Below are 24,022 nucleotides of genomic sequence, written 5' to 3'. Positions count from 1 at the left end.
CTGTTCCATTCACTTTTCGTGAACTCCAATGGTGTGAACACCACTAGTTTACAGTGGTGAAAGTATAGAATTGAATTGCACAAAAAAAATGCATTTGAGGCCAGTTTTGTTTGCAAACTGGATAAATACTTTGTCACACGTTTGACAGCTGTGTATGAAAGATATTGAAGAATATGATAGGTCTGTTGGATTCTGAGCAGTCCTAATTCCATTATATTCCATCAGGAATTATTACTCAGGTATTTGAGATAAAATTTTACATCTTAACTGATTTTGACCTGTAACTTTAAAAAAAATCATAAAAGGATGGCAATTGCTACACCTAATAGTTATAATGCACAGTGCCTCAGTAATACATAAAATCATCATGGGAAAATTTACTGGCTAATGAAGAATAACAAATAGTCTTACCCCACAAATAGACCAAATAGATGGAAAAGAAAACGTGACCATTAATTTACTGAAAACATCCTTTCAAAATCCACTCATGAAAAATATTTCCAGTCTTATCAATCGATAAACAAAACACTGAGATTCTGCAAAAGCAGTGGTGGTTCTCCAGTTACTCTAGTGCTCAACAATAAAACAGAAATTCCAATTAATTGAAGAAAAAAAGGTCTGATGCATTCTGAACTGAAAATTTGTTCAATATCCTACCTCTCGATTGTCTGCTACTATAATCAGTTCCACATATTTAGTGGTCTTCAAAATATCCCTCTTGTGCTGCAAAACAAGGTACAAATAATAAGCTACTATTTTCTAAAAGCTCTCAAATTCCATTTATTTTTAAAAAAAATATTATAATAAAATACATTGGAAAAGGGATATCACAGAGCTCAAAAGAGGCTCTCTGTGAGGTTGAAGTACCAACGTCTAAAAGAACTGTTGCATCCATGTAACCTATGTAATTAGAATAGATAATCATATTTAAATCATTTGTGTTTTGATGAGGTAACACGATGTTTGTTCAAGAAACTGAGTGAGGAAAAAGCTCTTGTTAGCAACAGAACATTCAGTTTAATATCAGTTTGGAAATCCTAGAACAATAAACAAGGACAGAATTATTTTTGACAAAGTCGGTGACAGCAAAATGCAGTTGATATTGTATATGAGTTTCAGAAGTTTTTAAATAAAATATAATATTATAGGATGTCATCAAAATCAAAGGCTATGTTAGAAGAATGGACAGAAGAGTGGAAAAGGAACAGGACGCACAACATAGCGTGTTTTTCCAACTGGTGGGAAATGTACAGAAATGTTCCCTAGGGATTGGTCAAGAATTGAACTCGCAACATACAGGGCACAATTTTCAAATTTGTAGTTGACATCAAATTCAGTGAACCGTGCAGATTACAGTAGTGGGCTATGAGAGATACTCACTCCCTCCACTACCAGTATTCTATGACTGCAATGTGTATCATTTATAAAACGTATCACAGCAACTTTGACAGCACATCCAAAATCTACAGCCACAAGCACCTGAAACAGGGGTTTCCAACGTTATTCATGTCACAACAAGGGGCACAGGAATAGCATTATCTGTATTTTTTCCAAATATGCAACATTCAAACTTGGAAAAAATACATTAAAAAGGCCCTTTTCTTCAATCCATCTATTCTCACTAAGTTGTCTGCCTGACCTAGTCCTATTTGGTTGTAGTTAGCCCATAACCCCTTAAAACCAGGGGTTCCCAACCATTTTTATGCCATGGACCAAATATCATTAAGCAAAGGGTCCTTGGACCACAGGGTGGGAACATGTGCCCTATTAAGACCTTCTTTATCTGTGTACCTGCCTAAATGTCTTTTATACATTGCAATTGTACCCACCTCTACAGATTCCTCTGGCAGCTTGTCCCATGTACTCACCATCTTCTGACAGTAAAAGTTACCCCGCGTCCCTTTTAAATCTTTACCCTCTCACCTTAAGCCTATGGCCTCTAGTCTTAGGTTCCCATAAGATTGTGACCATCATCGTACCTATGCCCCTGGTGATTTTATAAAGTCCCCCCTCAGCCTCCTGTACTCCAGGGAAAAATGTCCCAATCTCTACAGCCTCTCCTTATAACTAAAGCCCTCCAGTCTTGTTAACATCCTCATGAATCTTTTCTCGACCCTTTGCAGCTTAGTAACATGTAACAAGATGGCAGAATGGCATACGACAATCCAAGTGTGATCACATCAATGACTAGAACAATTGTAAGTTTGGCATTGCAGTTCCTGCACTCCGGTGGCAAAGATGCCAAATGCCTCCTTCACTATCTGCCTATGTCTCCATTTTCAGGGAGATGTGTACCTGTATCACGAGGTTTCTCTGTTCTGCTATGCTCTCCAGTGTACTGAACAGAGTAAACAACACAGTTCTTATCTGCATAATTTCCGATTTTTTTTGTAATCTCTATGAGCCAATGACTTGTTTTATATATTGTCCCATCAGAAGATAAAGCTGATAGGAATAAATGCAATAATATCCTTGATAAATGCTCACTTTTGTAACAGAACCTAATTAACGAGTGTGTTCTGGAGCCATGGCAAAGTTAAAATGTTCAGTAATAACCAATCAGATGCCGGCTTCAAGGCCTTCTCTGCAGGCTAAAAGTATAATAACATGCATTAAAATGTTAAATACATTACTTGGATAAAATGTTCCAATTTAAATGTCTAGATTGCTTAAGAGATGTTCGTAATCTTTGAAATCCAATACAGTTGGATTCTGCTGCCTAATTACTTTTCAATGTAGACAGTGGATCAGATTACTTGTATTGTGTATAAATCAATCATGGCTTCACAATCATGCCAAAGATTTCATAAGGTAACAAATGAGCAGCTGGCAATCTTACATGATGTAAAAAATCACAATTGGTATTGCTTCTTAACTACTACATAAGCTTATAAAATAGTGTAAAAATACTTGGAGGATTCCTCATACTATTCCCATTACACTGACAAGCTCCAAATCATTGTAGGAACTTGTCTACAGTTATTTAGAAACAAGCTACATGTGAAAGGCATGATTTAAAACCCTGCCATTCATCAGCCAGTAGCAAATGATAGTGTTTGTACTTCTCAGTCAGAAGCTTATAGGTTCAAGTTTCAGCCCTGGTCTTAAAGCGTGTAATCCCTGTCTGGACGTTAGTCCAGTTTTGAGGCTCCGTCTTTCATATGAAAAGCCAAAATGAAGACCTATCTGCTTATTCAAGTTAAAGCTGTCCTTGCCTATTGGTAATCTGATAAAATTCTGTATTTTTCATCAATATCATCTAACCAATATGCCACTCAAATAAAATTCTGTACAATTTTAATTTCAAATCAATAATGACTACAGTTTAAATGTGGTTAAAAGTATCTGGAGGACATGATGAACATCATAAAAATCCAACTTTTTTATTTCTGTGGTTTATGATTTATGTGGCAAACATTTTGACATTTAATACTTGTAAAATATATGCTGAGTATTGCTGATGATGCTGCTCAATGAGCACGTGCAGTCTTTTGTAATTCAAAGGCCCTTTCACAGTCTTTCATCATTACAAGAGATTCTGCAGATGCTGGAAATCCAGAGCAACGCACATAAAAGGAAGTCAGCATCCATGGAGAGGAATGAACAGTTGGCATTTTGGTCTAAGATCCTTCATTGGGACTGGAAAGGAAGGGTGAAGAAGCCTGAACTCATTGGGGTTTGGGTCAGTGGTAGAGGCAGGAGGGAGACCAGTGCTCCACAGTCTTTAGTTTGCATCATCATATCTGAAGATAAACCTTCGTCTCAAGTGCAATATTTAAAGTCATAGTCATAGTCATACTTTATTGATCCCAGGGGGAAATTGGTTAAATGCAATAGCAAATCATTTTATTTTATGTAACACATATAAGACGCTGGAGGAACTCAGCAGGTTAGGCAGCATCTGTAGAAAACAGTAAGCAGTCAACGTTTCGGGTGAAGACTCTTCATCTGAACTGGAGAAGGGCCTCGGCCTGAAACATTGACAGGTAACTCTTTTCCATAGGTGCTGCCTGACCTGGTGAGTGCCACCAGCACTTTGGGTGTGTTGCTCCAATTTCCGGCATCTGCATGTTTTTCTCATGTTTATATTTTACTGTAACTTCGAGTGATTCTTGACTTTGTGAAATCTTTATGTTTTAACTCTGAATGATATCATGAAGAAATGGTTAATGAGAAACTGCAGAATTGCATTTTTAATATTTTCCTTATAATACTGAACAATGAACTCATGACACTGTACAACACCGCCAGGCACAAAATGTTCTCCTTGTCTTAGAAACAGTCTCCGCTGCCTGCTGACCTAAACAGCAGTGAACCCCAGATCTTCCAAAATATTGTATTTTATTAACTGAAAGAAAGTTTTTGTATGAAAAGCAAAACACTGAACTCCAACCTCTCTATAATTCTTATATTTGAAGATGGACTATTGCTAAGGCTCAGCGCCAGCATAAACAGACATTTAAATTAGATCTGCTCGAAATATGTCAAGTTGCTGATAGCTGATTCAGTGGAAAATAATTCTATTAGGAAGTTCTTCTTACAAAGCTTCTTAAAACATCATTGATACTTGGCCACACATTGTATGTATGTCATATTCTGTTCCCTAAACAAATATAATTAACCTACCCTTGTGGAAGATCTCTGCAAGGACTCAACAATGCTGTCCATAGTGGTTTCTGAAGTTCTGTAGTTATGTCCACAGGTACCCACAATGCCCTGAAGATTTTCTGCTCGGTAGATCAAGTGTGTATTATTGGTAGCACCTTCAATGGGTTCTAATATATAAGTTTTATTTTCGAATGATACAAATCCCCTGTTAAAGAAAACACAAGTTTTGTCAGAAGAAACAGCTCCTAATCTTACAACATAAAACTTTCATGCTTAAAATTAAAGACTTGATACTGTTACACCACCTTGTTTGTCTAGCCCTATAACTTCATCATGTAAAATCTAGTGTTCTGATTCTGAATTTGTATGCATTTTTCTAACCAATGGCCATTGTGCTTTCCTTGAGGTAAACCCCGCAGTTGGGAATTCTCCGAACTTGTGAAACTTCAGCACTTCTTGCTCCAGCATTTATGCATTTATTTTTGCAAGTCTTTTGTTCAACTGCTATATTCTTTTTTGGTTTGGGCATCTGATTTTGCCTGTTTGAAGCAACTAGCAGACATCTTCTCTACAATAAAGAAACTATATGTTGTCATTATTTAACGTAGTAGTAGAGGAGTTGGGTGGCGGAGTGGAGATACGTCTCTACCAAAGGGGACGCAAAGTGCTCCTTCCCTCTGCTAGCCTGCAGGTCACCCATGGGCAAAATGTAGCACATGCTCACTCCGATCAGAGTCACTCACATGAAGCCATGGAAGGAGGTGGTGGATGGTCATGTGAGCAGCTGGTGCGTATCACAAGTCCTACCACTTCTGCAGGACAATTTGCCAAGAACAAACATGGTCAAAGGCCATGATCATCCATGGCATACAACACAGCACATAATGATGATGATGAGTATAGGAGTCTTTGGGGAAATCTGAACAGTTCATTAAGCTCTGCATTAGCAAGTGATTAAAAAAGATTTTTAAAAGAATTATTAAATGCCAAAGAAATTATTGGGTGATAAGAATAATTTCTTTTACTGGTCTGGACATGAACTGAGGAGATTTCAGTTGGATTTTAGCTTTATTATTAATCTGGTTTTAAAAAAAGAGTTCAGTACTTAATTTGTTAAGTGGCAGCTGAAATGTTTGCCACAGCCCTTTTTAATTTTGGAGCAATTTATTCTTAGTGAGAACCTAATTAAATTCAATAAATCTTCACGTTTCAGGAAACCATAAAGCATAGAAGAGGTTTTATTTTTTCCAACTATTTAAGAGCTTCAACTGATTTGATGCAAAGCACCACGGTCAGCAGTGCACAAAGTGCCAACGTAAACTGTCTGCTTCATATGCCTGTATTTTACTGTACTGATCGCAAGTTAACATTGGTTCAAATTTCACATCTCTATGAAACCCTGCTTTGATTTCTCCACCAACATGACCCCACAGAGAGATGTCCCTTGCATTGCGAAGCAGCCAAATGACTTTTGTTTCTGTTCACTGATCTTATGAACCTAGTGTGAGTTAAACAATGAGACCTATCTGCAAGATTGTTTTGTTGAGCAATACGTTATTACAGTGACAGAAAAGCAATGAAGATAGTCTGAAAGAGTCTAGCTGCAGGAACATTCCTTAAACTTCGCTTTCATTGAATGTTTTTGTCATTAGGGAGCCATGTTAAATTGATATATTCTCTTTTTAAATTTTATGCTTTTCTCTGTCACCTTTGAAAGTTACCACTGTCATGCTACCATGCACACCTAATGGAATCACTCTAACAACTGGGAAGCTTAGCCTTACAAGAGCACTTAAACCTTGGTATGCATAATGGATTGCTACCACTGATTTGCATCATGTACTGTTTCATAAGACCATAAGATATAGGACCAGAAATAGGCCATTTGGCCCATCAAGTCTGTTCTGCCATCACATCATGGCTGATCCATTTCCCTCTCAGCCCCAGTCTCCTGCATTCTCCCCGTATCCCTTGTTGCCCTGACTAATCAAGAATTTTGTCAACCCCTGTCTTAAGTATACCCCAATGACTTGGCCTCCACAGCCACCAATGGCAACGAATTCCACAGATTCACCACTCTCTGGCTAAAGAAATTCCTCACCTCCATTATAAAAGGACACCCCTCTATTCTGAGGCTGTGTCCTCTGGTTTCAGACTCCCTCACTACAGGAAATATCCTCTCTACATCCACTCTATCAAGGCCTTTCAACATTCGATAGGCTTTAATGAAGTCACCCCTCATTCTTTTGAATTCTATTGAGTAGAAGTCAGAGCCATCAAACACTCCTTATATGACAATCCTGTCAGTCACAGAATCATTTTCTTCAACCTTCTTTGAGTCCTCTCCAATGTCAGCACATCCTTTCTTAGTTTCAACTCTTTAAAGCTGGCAGGACCTAAAACGTTTGAGGAGAAACACCAAAACATGTAAAAATGTAAATCTAATGGAAGCGCCGGCTGACGTTTCTCCGTATGTTCATTGTATAATGGACACCAGTAGCAGGCATCCTTTATTGATGATGTTTCATTGTGGCGTTGTCACTTTTCATCCGCTCGCTGCTCTATCTGGGAGGGTAGGGAAAAGCATACAGTAGACCTTCTACAGACATTTCACTCAGGAAATGGGCAATGCAAGTTTCGAACCAAACTGATAGCTCATTATTTTTTCTCTACTCTCCCTAAACTGTCTCTGTCAAGTGACCTCGAAAAGAAATGACAAAGAAATAAACACACGGCTGGTGTCTGTGGAACAAACCATCAAGACCTTCGGCTCATTCCTGTCTTAGTGTCTCCTCTCTCTCTCATTCAGCCTTTAGGATTTTGAAGGATGGGCTGGTAATTGAAAGGAGCAAAGAAATACACTATATTTATGAAAGAACTTACATTGTGAAAAGTCATATTTCTCACTGCGCCCTTCCCTACAGAGACTGACACTGAAGTTGTATGTTAACACAAAAAGAAATTGTTGGCCATATACTGCAGTTTTAAAGTGGAACCATCCATCTTCATACATTACATTCACCCTTCAGTGATGAAATAATTAAAAAGAAAATGAAATCAAATTCAAAATAGCAATACAGAGTTTCCCTTAATGCAAAGTCTTCCTGTAGGCCTCCAACACATTTCTGTTCTTTTCCTTTATCTACTCTATGAAAAAAATCCATTTTTTCGTCAGTGAGTGACACGGCTAAAGTGATTGCTTGCACTGAGGCAACCTTCCTAATTCAGTCAAGATATAGTTTCATCAATCACATTGCTCCATTCTTCACCCTACCAGCTTGGGAATGACACTTTTTACTGGATACAATGAAATCCATATACTACCTCAATTCTTCAGGTTTACCGCTTCCAAAGGGCAGCTCACAGCAGATCAGCACCCAAGCTGAAATGTCACAGGTTGCTCCCAAATCAACAGCCTCCAATAATTACATCTGGTGGGTGTTCATTTCACAAAATTGACCATAAGTGGCAGCGGGTACATTGTGTTTAATGGCTTCTGTGAATCTGATTATGTCTCTGCATGACTTACTTACCCACTTTCAGGGACATTTAACGTCCTCTTTAATACGTAGTTTTCAAAGCACATTGTACACACTCTTTTCAAATCACACAAACTGCTCTCTACAAAACTTGCACCAACTAAGTAACCTGGGCTGTACCTTCTGTTCCGCTTGACTGCAGGCACTTCCTGTTCCTGACTATCCAATGCTTCCGGCCTTGAACATCTGAATGTCTTGCTTCTCATCAAATAGCTTCCAGTAGCTCACACAGACTCCACAAATCACCTGCTTTCTAATGAGTGAATTCTCAAAATCTTTGAAATGTCACTACTTGCTAAAAATCTTAATTCTGTGAAGAAAGCAAGACAGGACGCTCCCTACTTCTACTTGTCAATAAAGGGCAGGTAATGATCAATTGATTTATTTCTAAGCGAGTTCTTTATTTATTTATTGAGATACAGTGCAGAACAGGCCCTTCCGGCACTTTGAGCCACGCTGCCCAGCAACCATCGATTTAACCGCAGCCTAATCACGGGACAATTTACAATGATTAACTAACCTACCAGCTGGTATGCTTTTGGATTGTAGGGAGGAAGCCGGAACACCAGGAGGAAATCTATGCGGTTAGAGGGAGAACCTACAAGCTTCTTACAGGCAGCAGCGGGAACTTGCGATATATTTGCAATGCATCCAATTCAATCTCCAAGCTCTCAGATGAAGGTTTTGTGTGTGCCTCATGGCCAACGTGATACAATACCACCTTGAAATTCACCTCTGCAGGTTTACCTACCGCTCTGAGTTCAATAAAGAACGTAAACCCCTCCCTTTCTTTTCTCTTTTGTCTTCACTCTTTAGTTTCTTGTTTGTAAAATGTAGCTCCTTTGAAATCATTACCTTCTCCATCTTATAATATCTGAAACAATCACTCAGTTTGCTACCTCTCCACCTACATTCATCTGTCATTTCCATTGGGAGGGTTAACTCCTTTTCTTTCGTATTTGGATCAGGCAAGGTGGCATCTAATTGCTATCCTTTCAACAATCAGCATTTTTGTCAACATGGATCAATATATTTGCTGTCTAAGATATCAGAAGATAACTAGCAAATTATATTAACAAATCAAGCTACCTTTTATCAATGAGGAATAGAAAATTATGAGCCACTTGGACAGAAGTGACAGAGGAAAATTGTTCCCTGTTGTGAAAGCTGAGCACTAGAGGTGGAGAGTGGAAAATTAAGAGATTAAAAATTAAGGGTGACAAAGAGAAAAACCTTTTGACACAGCTTGTAAGCAGAATCTGGAACGTAGAGCCTGCAGGTGTGGTGGTGGTGGAGGAGGCAGGTTCTACTGCGACCTTCAGAAGGGCTGTGGATACATAGATGGTGATGAAAATTTGCAAGGGAGTGAAGAAATGGCCAGGTGGTGGAACCAGGGAGCTGCTCTATTAGAAAGCTATCGATGCAATGGGTCGAATGCAATTCTTCCGAGCTTGTGCTTCTCCCAGCACTTTTTGTTATAACCCTTGTCTTGTAATCTTGCCCACAATAAAACTTGCTTGCAATCCCTTCCCACGCTACCTCACATCTTCCCCATAACATCCCTTATTATTGGAATACAAGTCAGCAACCCTGCACCTGACCAAGTTTGCTATTTTGTCTGAGGTTGTAGGAATGAGGGTTGTCAAGGAAAATATATGATATAGTCTAAATGGACTTTAGCTAAGCTTTTGACATGGTTGTACATGGCAGCCTAGTCAAAAACGCAAAAGCCCATGGGATCCAATGAAGTGTTTGCAAGCTAGATTTGAAATTGGCTCAGTGGTTGTAAGTAAAAGGTAATACGTAATGGATTTGAAAAGTTGTTTCCAGATGAGTCCCACCAGCTTCAGTGTTTGATCCTTTTCTGGTTAGTGCTCATATTAATAATTAAAACTCAAAAATGTTGGGGAGATGATGAGAAAATTGCAAACTTCATAACAATTGGCTGCATGATTGACTGTGAGGGAACATCCAACTGAGAGAATTTTGAAAGGTGTGGAAGAACTACATGAGTTTAAAGTTTAAGTCCAGAAGGGGTTGAATAAGGTATGGGCAAGTATTGTGTTTTTTTTTGTTAGTCACACAAGGTTCAACATTTCAGTTTATTTATCACATGTACACCGAAACATACAATACGTGAAATGCACCATTTGTGTTAACAACCAACACACCTGAGGATGCGCTATAGGCAGCTGGAAGTGTCACACGCCTGTCCACAATGCTCGGCAGAACAACACAGAACACAACAATCAACAAAACAATAACAGCAAAACAAACCCTGTTCCTCCCTCCCACCAGCCCGCATACACAGTCCTCTAAACCCAAGACAGTCTGGAACTCCACCAGACCACAGATTCCTCACAGTAGACAGCTCTTGAGAGGCTGCAAAGGAGTTCACAGAGGACGATGCAAAGACTGGAAAATGTGCATAAAAAGGAACTATTTTATAGGCTAGGATTGTTTACCTTCAGAATAAAAAGAGATTTAATTTAGGCATATGACAGTATGAAAGTAATTTGATACAGTAGACAGGGTAAGCAGGGTAAAAAGGCATAAGTTTATTTTGGAAAGCCTTTAACAATGTCCCACATGGACGGTTGATCAAGAAGATTCAGTTGCTTGGCATTCAGGATGAGGTAATACACTTGATTTGACATTGGCTTTGTGGGAGAAGCCAGACAGTGGCTGAAGATGGTTGCCTCTCCAACTGGAGGCCTGTGATGAGTGCTGGGTCAGTTGTTGTTTATCATCAGTACTCTCTTTTCTTCTTTTTAAATCTTTTTATTAATTTTCAACATTATAAACTCAATAACAAAATTGGTACAAAGAGATTGGAATAATCTTAATCAGCATATACAGTCATCAGTATTAATGATATGGATGATAGTGTGGCAAAAGTGACCAGTAAATTTGAGGATCACACCAAGACTGGGGGCATACTGGTCAGTGAGGAAGGCTTACAAAGCTGGCAGCAAAATCTGGATCAGCTGGAAAATGGCAGATGGAATTTAATGCAGACGGAATTTAATGCAGACAAATGTGAGGTGTTGCAATTTGGGAGGACAAACCAGGGTTGGATTTGCACAGTGAACAGTAGGACACGGAAGAGTGCGGTAGAACAGAGGGATCTGAAAATACAGATCCATAATTCCTTGTAAGTGCCTTCACAGGTAGATAAGTTTGTAAAGAGAGCTTTCGGCAAAATTGGTCTTCATACATCACAGTACTGAGTACAGATGGCGGGATGTCATGTTAAGTTGTATAAGACATTACTACTACTACTACTACTACGTCGACTCAGGCCTAGGGGGCCGGCGTCGGGCACGATGACGGACTCTCCACTTCTCCCTCTCCCTCATCAGTGTGTTCAGTTCATCTACATTAGCCGCGCCACTGTCTTCTAGGATCATGTTGACCATAGTCTTGGGAGGGTGCCCAGGGTTCATCTTCCTATGCTTGGGCTCCCATATGATGACTAGGCTGGCAGGTAGCTCGGGGTGGCGCAGACAGTGCCCTGCTAGTTGCAGTCTTCTCACCTCCATTTTAGTGGTGAGCATCGGTAGGTCATCACAGAGTTCGACGTTCATCATGTGCTGTTGCCAACTCATGTCACGAGCCATCCGGAGCATTCGTGTATAGTAACCATCTAGAGACTTTCACATAGTCTTGGTGAGTGTCCACATCTTGCATTCGTACGTGAGAATAGACTCTATGTCTGCTATGAAAATCCTCTTTTTAAGCCTTCTGGTCAGGTTCGACTTCCAGATTTCCTTCATGTCATTCATAGCCCTCAACGCCAACGCCTTCCGTATCTTTATGTCCTTCCCCAAACTCATCATTCTTGGCCTGAGGTACTTGAAGTCAAAGACTTTCTTAATGATATCATTCTTTACGGTCTTGAGAGTACCTTCTTTGCAGTTAAAGTCCAACTTTATTGCACTCAGTTTCCACTTTTGTCAGTAGCTGCTGTGCTTCCTCCATCTGGTCAGAGAGCAGGACTATGTCACCAACAAAATCAAGATCTGTGAGCGTAACTGGTCTGACCCTTTTGGTTCATCCTGGTTTTATGTAAAACCAAGCTTCTCATGATCTTTGGTAGTTTGACATAGAGTACAAGACATTGGTGAGGCCTAATTTTGAGCATTGTGTGCAGTTTTGGTCCCCTAACTACAGCAGAGATATCAATAAGATTGAAACAGTACAGCAAAAATTTACAAGAATTTTGCTGGGACTTGAGGACCTGAATTATAGGGAACGGTTGAATAGGTTAGGCCCTTATTCCCTAGAGCATAGGAGACTGAGGGGAGATTTGATAGAAGTATACAAAATTATGAGAGGCTTACAACCGGGCTTTTTCCACTGAGGTTGGTTGAGACTAGAACTAGAGATTATAGATTGGGGGTGAAGATGAAATATTTAAGGGGAACATGAATGAGAATTCTTCACTCAAAGGGTAGTGAGTGTGTGAAACGAACTGCCGGTGGAAGTGATGGATATGGGTTCGATTTCAGTATTTAAGAAAAATTTAGATCAGTACTTGGATGGGAAGGGTATGGAGGGCTATGGCTCAGATATAGGTCAATGGAACTAGGAAGAATAACAGTTCAGCGTGGACTGGATAGCCTGAAAGGTCTGCCTCTGTCCTGCAGTGCTCTATGACTCTATGAATTTAAGATTAAAATCTGTAAATAAATTTCCTTCAGCAGAGGGGTGAAAGACAGGGGCATATATTTGAAGTTACTATTAGAAGAAATAGAGGGGAGATGAAAGAAACTTCTCCCACCCAGTGGGTGTTTTGAGTCTGAAAGTCAATGCCTGAAAAGGTGGAAGAAACACCAGCCTCAGTCACATTTAAACTACTTGGGATGTGTACCTGAGGTGCTGCCACCTACAGGGCAATGGATCAAATGCTGGAGAAAGGGATTCAGCTGGGCAAATTTCATTCATTCATTTATTTATCACATGTATGTTGAAACATACTGTGAAATGCATCATTTGGATTAACAACCAACACAACCTAAGGATGTGGTGGGTGTCAACACACATTCTGGCGCTGACATAGCATCCCTACAATGTTCAACAAAAAACCACAAGTGGCAACAGCAACAGAGCATGAGCAACACAATAACTACAGCAAAAGAAGCCCCTTTCTACCCTCCTACCCACTCACACACACAGACAGTCCTCTAACCTCAGGATAGGCTATACCGGGCCTCCACCCTCCAGTGGACTGACAGACTCACAATCATTGGGCCTTTGACTTCCCCAGTAGATTCGTAGACCCACGGCTTCAGCCATTAGGCCTCAGCTTCTGGACTAACCAACTTCAGTCACCTTTGGGCTTCAATAGCCAGTATCAACCCCAGGAGTCACCAATGACAGGACCCTGAACTCCCCGCAGGACTCACCTAGGAGGTCACTGGACCTCATGAGTTCTGCCATCATGCACTCCTGCCCTCGGGACCCGCTGTCCTGGGCTGACTTGCTGACCTGAGGGCCACCAGCCTCCGTCCTCGCTGGTCTTTGTCCACAGCACTTGCAGACCTGATGTCCGTCCATGGATATCCTTCATCACATGTCCACATCACTGGCTTTCAAATGCAGAATGTGGACCGTTGGCCTAGGCTCTACCCCAACCTCTAACTGCCTGACATCCCTGTTCCTAAACCCTAACCTGACCCCTGACTCACCTCGTTGTCTTCAAAACCATCCCTACAAGTAACAAACAGCTATGTCTGAGCCATGATCTCCATGGCCACCACAGCTCAGCACCATTTTGACCAGGCTCCACTGACAAGGACATGGTGGGCTGCTTAGCCTCCTGTGTTAAAATGTTGCTATGATTCTGTAAAGTAGTTGTTATACATGGCACAAATTAAAGGGAAACATCATGTGCAGAAAAGCTGCCAACCCGATCCAAGAAATGGGAACGATGAAAAAATGTGGACATTTCCTCTCTGATTAAGACAGAAAATGTTGGAAGTATGCGACAGCTTAATCTTACTCCTTATTTGGGAACTGGTAAAAGTCCGACTATAAAACGACTCTGATGTAAGGTTTCAAATGTTTTGAATATTTTTGGTTGAGTCGTCAATGCTGATGATGTCATCAAAGGGTGTGTCTTTTCTTGAAGGAGATCACACTTTCCATCTGTTAAATTCAGTAAGACAATCGTTTGTTACAAAGTCTAAAATTTAATGCTCAGCTAGGTTGCTATGTTCATTTTCCAAAGTGATGAGGAAAGGAGGGATTTCAAATCTTTAAATTTTATTAATTATGAATGAAACATTGCTTCACATACTTGATGTAAAATAGTGGGACAAATCTTCATTTTCTTCAATCTTCAAAATGGATCTTATTTTTTTTCTTTTATGGAAAGCTTTGGTTTTATTTCTTATGCACCAGAAAATCTTGAGATTTTGCAGCAGAGGGAAGGTTATTTGGCCAATCATGTCCCTGCTGGTAAAGGAATTTTGTAGTCTAGGCACATTTTCCTGAAGAAGGGTCTCAGCCTGAAACGTCGACTGTTTATTAATTTCCATAGATGCTGCTTGACCTGCTGAGCTCCTCCCGCACTTTGTGTGTGTTGCTTTGTATTTCCACCACCTGCAGCATTTCTTGTGTGTGTATTTTAAATTTTCCAGCTTTTGGTCCATTGTCCCCATTTAACAGCATTCCACCTCTAGCAACATTTTAGGCAGTGAATTCCACACCCCACCAATTTTTGGATGAAATAAACCTCAATATTCCTCAAATCCTTTAACTTTCAGTTAATTCCACAGGTTTTTGACCATGTTAGTGTCTTCACAATTTTATGCCTCGTTAAACTGGGCCCCCAGCTCCTGTTCAAAGAAAACTAACCCCAGCATAGTCAAATCTTGTCAAGTTGACAACTCCTATCATGATTCACCAGCATCTGCTCAGGTGAAAAAGGATCTAATGCCTTCCCAGTGTAAGTGACAAATAAACTCTTCTCGGTCTTCCAACTGGGTATAGGTATCGATTATAACCGACGCTTCGATGACAAGCTCTGCCATCTTTTTCAGGGAAGATGCCTGGGCATGTCTAGTCCAGTGGTATTTATATAAACATTCAATTTATGATGGAGATGGAGAAGAATGGTAGCCTCTCATTCCTGGACGTTCTACTATGATGGAATTCAGACGGTAGCCTCAGGCATGGCATCTACCTGAAACCCATTCACAGGGACTTATAACTCAACAATAACAGCCACTATCATGCCTCCAAACGTAGAGTGGTTCTTTCTACTTTGACTAACCATGCGAAAACTATTTCGGACCCAGCGGGTCTCCCTGAGGAAGTAAGCCCCAAGACCGTTCCACCGTGGCCAAACTGGGTTGTTCCTCACCTGGGCCCTGCTGCTTCAATTCAGCATGTATCTGCCATGCCACTGTACTGAACCTTTGAGACTCCTGTCCATTGAATCCCCCAGAACAACCACTGAAAAATATGCAGAACTTCTATATCATTGGCTCTACCATAGATACACTGCTTTGTGCATATAGGGCTGAAATGTACTTAACGTTTGCTATTGATTTGGAAGAGAACTATGTTCCTTGAAGGTCAGTGCATTCATAACCCCCATGCATGTTCATTGAGATGTGAAATTCAGGAATGTACTGGAGGTCAGAAGCACCAGATTCTGACCTTTATTTTCACAAGGTTCAAATGTAACCTCTGCTGTTATGATGCCCTGGAGGGCATCAGCTCTGATCTGAGGGGCTGGATAAATTTAATTCTGGCCCTTCATGACGCATGCACTGCAACACTATTCATTTCAAGATTTAAGACTCAAGTTCAGGATACAAGTATATTTATTATCAAAGAATGTATAAATTATACAACCTTGAGATTTACTTGCTCACAGATAGCTACAAAGCAAGAAACTTGAAAGAACCCCATTTAAAATAAAAGAATAAAAATAAAAATAACAGACCAGCACTTGATGAGCAAGGGAAAAAAAATACAAGCCATGTAAATAATTGAAGCGAACAACAGCACTCCAGACCAAAAATGAGTCCTCAGACCCGAACTCCGGAGCAGCCCGGAGTAGGCCCAAAGCCTTGCTTATCATTTCATCATATTAGTGGCCATGGAGCACAGCAGCTAGAGTGACCTTCATAGCCTCAGGACAATGGAGATGACCATCACGGAGAACGAGCAAAATCAGCCCTTGTCCTGGCTGACACCCTGTCTTTTCAGTCTATTTGGGCCAGTGATTAAATTGACCCAACGACAGGACAGTAAAAAGGCTCCACACCCTGGAGAGAGGAGTGACCATCACGGAGAGCGAGTGAAGTCGGCTCTCATCTTTGATCTGGGCCAGCGTTTAAATTGTCTAAAAGGTGCATTGTACCTTGCACTAGGACTCAGACAACACTGCAGTGAAAGGCCCTGGGTCTAGATCACACTGGACACTTGATTTGAATCAGTTGATTGGGGTAGCAGAACTGGATGAAAAGGCAAGTAGCTGGTTCCTTTTTACTTTATCTTATCTATTTATTTATTAAGATACAGTGCAGAATAGGCTGATCCAGCCTTTCGAGCTGCACTACCCAGTAATCCCTGGATTTAATCCTAGCCTAATCACAAGAAAATTTATGATGACCAATTAACCTACCAACTTTGGACTGTGAGAAGAAACTGGTGCACCTGGAGGAAACACACACGATCATGGTGAGAACGTACTAACTCCTTACGTGCAGCAGCGGGAATTGAACCTGGGCTGTTGCTACTGTAAAGCGTTGCGCTAACCACTAAGCAACCGTGCTATACCGTTAATCTTTCACCAATAATAAATGTGTCAAATCAATCTCTCATTCATTATTTTTAATTTCTTTAAAATCTCAAATGTTCTTGGATTACTTCAACAGTTCATAAATGCTTCTGATGTCAGACTCATTTGGAGACGCTTGAAGAGGCCTTTGACAGCACAAGCTGTGAAAAAGACCAGCAGGTTGAACCGGGGAAAATTCTTGAGTCTGAGGCATGGTGAGGTCTGGTTGCTGTTCATAGACCACGCCGCTTTATTGGTCAGCTATGCCAGCGAAGCCTGGAGTTTCATTGGTTGCAAAGGCCCACAATAGATGAGAGGGGTTACTTGGATTTCATGGGTGGCAAACTAGGACCATGACGAGCATGACAAGCTTATTACGCTGAGAGTCCTGCATATACAGTGTAACAGTAGACTCTGCATGGGCAGTGAAAAAACATTATTAATAAAAGTCAGGCAAACTAATTCCCCTGATAGCCATGATCCCCAGAAACTCTTCCAGGTATTGTACCAAAATCATTGGGATCTGCCTTCTACAGTTGCAAAAAGAAATAAGATGGATAACATGTTAATTTTATAAGCTGCAAACATCTCTTTAATCTTCAACAGGTTAAGGTCGTAAAACAGGATATTTCCGTGCACTTGATCCTTTACAGATGTTTTTTGACTCCAAATTTATTTGTACAGGTATTTCACTGAACTGCTAAGCCGTGTTGTTTCAGAGTGGTGTTGACTTGCGTTATTTTCTCCGGGGAGAGGAAACTTATCAAATGTATTTTAATTGATATGTTTCAGTTGACAGAACATTCAAAGCTTATACCCGCTTTTCATTTCTTCAGGTGCACATATACAAACATATAAAACTTATTTTCACAAGGCCCAAATATGGATTCCATTGCCACTGACACTAAATACAGGTTGCCAGAATTATAAATGCACTTAAGAACACTATACAGAAGAACAAATATTAAGTTAGCACATACAAGGCCATCTTATAATTGTTCTTCATGGGGTGGATGTAGAGAGGATGGCTCTCCGGTGAATAAATTGGTGTGGCTAAGCACGGCTCCAATCCCATAGTTAAGTTTGCTGATGACACCATTGTTGTTGGCCAAATCAAAGGTGGTGATGAATCAGCATATAGCTGGGAGATTGAAAAGCATGATGAAGGAAGCGATTATTGACTTCTGGAGGAGGAACTCGGAGGTCCATCGTCCAGTCCTCATTGGGTGATCAGAGGTGAAGATGGTCAGCTACTTTAAATTCATTGAAGATATCATTTCAGAGTACCTATCATGGACCCAACACTTAAGTGCCATTATGAAGAAAGCATGGCAGTGTCTCTACTTCCTTAAGAGTCTACAAAGATGCAGCATGTCATCTGAAACTTTGATAAACTTCTATAGACATGGGGTGTGTCACAAAAAACTGTGGGTCAATTGTTTAAGAAAAATAGCAAGATGGCTTGAGTCGCAAAAATAGATTGAGGTGCTTTTATTTACCTCAAAACAAGACAAAAACTGGAAAAAAAAATACTATATATATAGCACCCTCAGACTAAACACAAAAGAAAACTAAAAACCCAAAGCCTTGGTAACCTGAGGCTTATAACTGCTAAGCCCCTATCCCAGACCAACCAAAAGCTAATTAACTCAATTATCCAATTAAAGATGGTATCCTCCACTATCAGCACACCTGTGCAGGTTGCTGCTGCCTCTATATGAGACACCTCCATGCAGCAGCTCTGTTTCAGACCCAGTCACCATTACTGCTGGGGATGAGTGTTTTAGCGAGGGCATTATGTGCTGTCCGTAATCAGTGACGGGCCTTCGTCACAGGGTGGAAAGTATATCGACTGGCCTGGAATGGAAACAGCAGTGCCCTTGAACAAAAAATCCCACAAAAATATCGGATATAGCTCAGTCCATCACAGATAAAGCCCTCCCTACCACTAAAGACATGCTCTCTTCTTGCTGCTGTCAGCAGGAAGCAGCTAATGGGTCCTCTGGACTCTCACCACTAGGTTCAGGAACAGTTATTACACTCCAAACAGAGGGGATAACTTCACTCAACTTCACTTGCTTCACCACCGAATTGTTCCCATGACCTATGGACTCACTTTCAAGGACTCTTCATCTCATGCTCTTGATATTTATTTCTATTTTTTCATTTATGTTGTTTCTTTATTTTTCTTTTGTATTTGCGCAATTTGTTGTCTTTTGTACACTGGTTCGCTCTGTTGGGTGCAGTCTTTCATTGATTTCGATCTCAGAGTTGTACATGGTGGCATAATGTGTATGTACTTTGATAATACATTTATTTTGAACTTTGAAATAGTGATCATTGTTGAAAAATAAGGAGTCAGCTATCTAAGACAGAGATGAGGTGAAATCTCCTTTCACAGGATCACAAGAACTCTTAATTAAAGGACAATGGAAGTAGAGATTTTGATTATATTTTAGGGTAGAGGAAGATAGATTCTTTGTAAGGAAAGAGAGAAAGAATACCAGAAATGGGTTGGATTATGGAGTTGAATTTATTATCAAATCTCTCGTGATAGATGGATATGTTCAAGTCGGTTAATCCTGCTTCTAATCTGGATGCTCGTATGTTATTATGCTCATAATTCAACACTATTACAAAACCAGATTTACAACTTTAAACTGACACATCACAAGAGTTCACAATTGGTTCCTTGCTTCTGCAAGTTATTGTTGCCCAGATTTAAAATATATGGCTTATGTTTTAGAATAGAATTTACGCAAATAAACTCACACGAAGTCCTCTCCTTTACAAACTCCCATCTTCGTGAAGAGTGAAGATCGTAGGAAAGTATGTTCAGCTTCAGAGTGGAAGAAGGGGAATTGGATGGAAGTTGGGGTTGGTAGTCAAATAGAGAGAAGAAACCAGGTTGCAGGGTGAATGTGGGAGAACGACCATGAGTAGAAGAGACCTAAGGAAGGATGGATTGCTAATCAGGGAAACGACCAAGGATTAGTCAAGGGTAGGTCAATAAGAATACTAATCAAGACCAGTGGATAACTTAGAGTCATAGAACACAACAACACTGAAAAAGGCCCTTTGGCCCATCTAGTCTGTGCCGAACCATTAATCAGCCTACTCCCATCAATTAGGTGGAGTTAGGGGGTGGAGGAGGACGTGATTGGGAGCAATTATAAATAATGAAACATCGATAGTTAGCCTAGTTGAATGAAGACACAAGATTTCAATTTGCCAGTAGTGGGCCAATCAGGAATAAAGCAGAACTAAATGTTCTAGGAAAGATGTGTTTCTGTGTTGGAAGCTTAAACTAGCTGCAGGTCTTGCCTCACAGGCACTACAATTTTGCCTGATTTGTGACACACACTAATTTGTTGCATTTGCATGATGTGCCAGGAAACAATAAGGCTGTCAGTCAGTTTACAGAGCACCTAGAAGTCAAGTGACACCAGACATTTTTTTTAATTAATGCTTTAGAAGAAATTCCCTTTTCACTTCCCACTCCAATAAATCAGCATTCTTACCTGCATTGCTTTGACTCAAAACAAAGAGAAGATTTGGCTTGTCTCTTCAGTGAGGATCAAAAATACGGAGAACATCTCCTTTAATAACTTTGAGTATATCAGTCACTGCTCCCTTGACCTTAATTCATCTTTGTCTTACTTAAACCAAAGAACCCAAACATAACACAAGGATACCACATGTGGATTGTTATTCAGAAAATTTAAACATGCATTCAATGAGAAATAACACCAGTCTGGTAAAAAACAGAATGCATGTTGCAAATGGGAAGTGTTTAATTCATACCTGAGACCAGAACAAGTGCTGAGGCTGACAGTAGACTGCGAATATCCTTGCACATGACCATGGTAATAGCAGTGACCCTTAAAAGAAAATATTATATATATATTAACTATGATTTTTCTCAGGTGTGCCAACATTTAATAAATAATTAGCAAACCTATTGGTTAAATGCTTCAAATTTGCGCAAGTCTACAAATAGAATAGCACTTCATAGGAAAATCAAGCATTATTTGACCACAATGTACAGTACTGTGCAAAATTCTTATGTGTGTGTGTATGTGTGTGTGTATATATATATATTTAGTACAGATAGATAGATAGCCAGGGTGCCTAAGACTTTTGCACAGTTCTCTGTTTGTCAACATAGAGCAAAGAGCAAGTTTGTAAGCCTGGCAGGAGCAAGGCATGTTGCGAGTGTTGAGGGTGGAGTGCTGCGGAAGGGGTATGGGCAAGTGGGAGAGAAGACATGCCAGGGATTGGAGGTGGTGCAGGTGTAGACACACCCAGCCCTGAGACACCAGGCAAGCTCATTCAATTCCAATTAGTTTATCAATCATTACAGAATGTCTCTCTGGTGCTTCCTGCTCCCTCCCTTCCCTTTTCCTTTCCCCTTCTCCCAACCATAATTCCCCTCTCCCTGCCTCCTTCCCATTCTCAGTCCACAATAGAGACCCATATCAGAATCAGGTTTATCATCACTCACATGTCATGAAATTAGTTTTTTTTTGTGGTAGTACAGTACAATACATAAAATCACTACAGTACAGAGCAAAAGTCTTAGGCACCCTAGCTATATATGTATGTACCTAAGATTTTTGCACAGTACTATAGATTATTTCAGGGAATACTGTAACTATATTTTCTGTGCTTACTCCAATGTTTAAACATTACCTTCTTACAATGGTGTCCTTAAGTTAATGAGACAAACATATTCCACTGAAGAATTTGAGATTCAGTGAAGCAAGTGTATGTTATAATTATGGCCAATTGAAAAACATCACATTATATTGTGCATCTGTTACAAACAACATTCTTTGGACCAGTAATAGTGATAGTACAGTATTAGAACAGTAAGAGTGCATGTGATTCGATAGTAGAAAGATTAAAGATTAGCTTTATTTGAAATATACGGTGAAATTCTTTCCCTCTCCTCCTCTCTTCTGTTTACCATTCTGGTTTCTCATCTCTTCTCACCTACCTATCACCTACCCCTGGGTCCCCTCCGCCTCCCCTTTCTCCTGTGGATACCTTCCTCTCCAGCCCTTTATCTTTCCAACACACCTGGCTTCACCTATCATCTTCTAGCTATCCTCCTTTCCCTCCCTCCACCTTTTTATTCTGGCATCTTCCCCGCTTCCTTATTTATTTATTTATTTCATAGATGCTGCCTGACCAGCTGAGTTCCTCCAGCATTATGTGTGTGTAATGCAGTGAAATACATTGTTTACATCAGTTCAAAGCAGTGAAGGTTGTGCTGGGCCACCAGCAAATGTTACCCCGGCTTCCAGCACCAAAATAGCATGTGTACAACTCACTAACCTTAACCCTACCTGTACATCTTCCTAGGAGGAAACCAGAGCAATCAAAGGAAATCTACACAGTCACGAGGAAAATGTACAAACTCCTTATAGACAGCAATTAGGATCAAACTCCAACTGGTGATCACTGCCACTGTAAAGTGATTGCATTAACTACTATCCTACTGTGCTTCTCCCACCAAAAAGAAACATTTTACTAACACTTAGCTGAAAATTATATTTGACAATGAGACAATATATTCCACAATTCTTTGACATTATGTCACAGGGTGTTTTGTAACCATTTTTCTCTTTACTCTTTCAACCTTATTTACATCTTTCCTGTAGGTAGGTGACCAAAACTGCACACAATACTCTAAATTAGGCCTCACTAACATCTTATACAACTTCAACATAACATCCCATCTTCTGTACTCAATACTTTGATTTATTTAGGCCAATGTGCCAAAAGCTTTCTTTACAACCCTATCTACCTGTGCTCCCACTTTCAATGAATTATGGACCTGTCCCATTGTTCTACCACATACCTCAGTACTCTTTGGTTCACTGTGTAAGGCCTACCCTGGTTGGTACTACCAACGTGGAATACCTTGCACTTGTCTGCATTAAATTCCATCTGCCATTTTTCAGCCCTTCTCTCCAATTGGTTCAAATCCCTCTGCTAGCTCTGGTAGTCTTTCTTGCTGTCCACTACACCCCCAATCTGGTGTCATCTGCAAATCTGCTGAAACAGTTAACCACATTTTCATCCAGATCGTTGACATAGATGACAAACAACAATGGACCCACCATTGATCCTTGTAGGACTCCATTAGTCACAGGCCTCCAATCACCCAGGCAACCGTCTACTACCACTCTCTGGCTTTTCCCACAAATAAATAAATAAAGGCATCCGTTAGTCTTGCGAGACCATGGACCTGCATCTGGAAAGTCTTCACTCTCCAGGGCGCAGGCCTGGGCAAGGTTGTATGGAAGACCAGCAGTTGCCCATGCTGCAAGTCTCCCCTCTCCACGACACCAATGTTGTCCAAGGGAAGGGCATTAGGACCCATACAGCTTGGCACCAGTGTCGTCACAGAGCAATGTGTGATTAAGTGCCTTGCTCAAGGACCCAACACGTTCCCTCAGCTGGGGCTCGAACACCCGACCTTCAGGTTCAATGCCTTAACCACTTGGCCATGTGCCCACTTTCTCCCACAAAGCCAATGTCTAATCCAGTTTACTATCTCATCTGAACGCCAAGTACCTGAACCTTCCTGACCAACTTCCCATGCTGACTATCCCTAGTCAGTGCCTGGCTATCCTTTAATCTTTGAGCTTCATCTACATTCAGTGTAGCATGTGCTTGGAATAACCTCCCTAGCAAAGTAACAGAAATTAAAGCAGCACGATATGAACCCAGACAGTGGCTATCAGTGTCCTGTTTAACAATGGGGTTTCAAATATATTCTCACCTCACATGCTGAAAGCACATTTCCTGCATAGGTCTCTGAGTAATGAGAACACTATTGACTAACATGGACTAGAAAATGACACTCCAAAATTTGTGGCTGATTGTAGGTCTGGTACTTACTGAAAGTACCTATGAGGCAAAGAGAATCTCCCAACACAAGAGATCTGTCAATTTTTCTAAGAACATGGACCACCCAGGACAAGCTCTCGTCTCACTGCTGCTATCAGGAAGAAGGTACGGGAGCCTCAGGACTCACAGCACCACATGAAAGGACTGTAGCTATCCC

The 24,022-nt window shown here is 40.5% G+C and overlaps 1 protein-coding gene across 2 annotated transcripts in view; it reads right to left on the bottom strand.

Moving 5' to 3' along the window:
• The window catches only part of LOC140185772 (disintegrin and metalloproteinase domain-containing protein 12-like), a 397,254-nt gene that overhangs the window by 122,209 nt on the left and 251,023 nt on the right, over positions 1 to 24,022 (bottom strand). For both annotated transcript variants that reach the window (XM_072239412.1, XM_072239413.1), the window contains exons 5-7: positions 20,749 to 20,825; positions 4,627 to 4,813; positions 658 to 723 (exon numbers count right to left, since the gene is read on the bottom strand). In XM_072239412.1, the coding sequence (XP_072095513.1) occupies positions 658 to 723; positions 4,627 to 4,813; positions 20,749 to 20,825 (330 nt within the window). The remainder of the gene's footprint in view (positions 1 to 657; positions 724 to 4,626; positions 4,814 to 20,748; positions 20,826 to 24,022) is intronic.

Source organism: Mobula birostris, chromosome 21 (genome assembly GCF_030028105.1).
Source record: "Mobula birostris isolate sMobBir1 chromosome 21, sMobBir1.hap1, whole genome shotgun sequence".
Taxonomy (NCBI): Eukaryota; Metazoa; Chordata; class Chondrichthyes; order Myliobatiformes; family Myliobatidae; genus Mobula; species Mobula birostris.
This window is presented reverse-complemented; position numbering and strand designations above follow the sequence as displayed.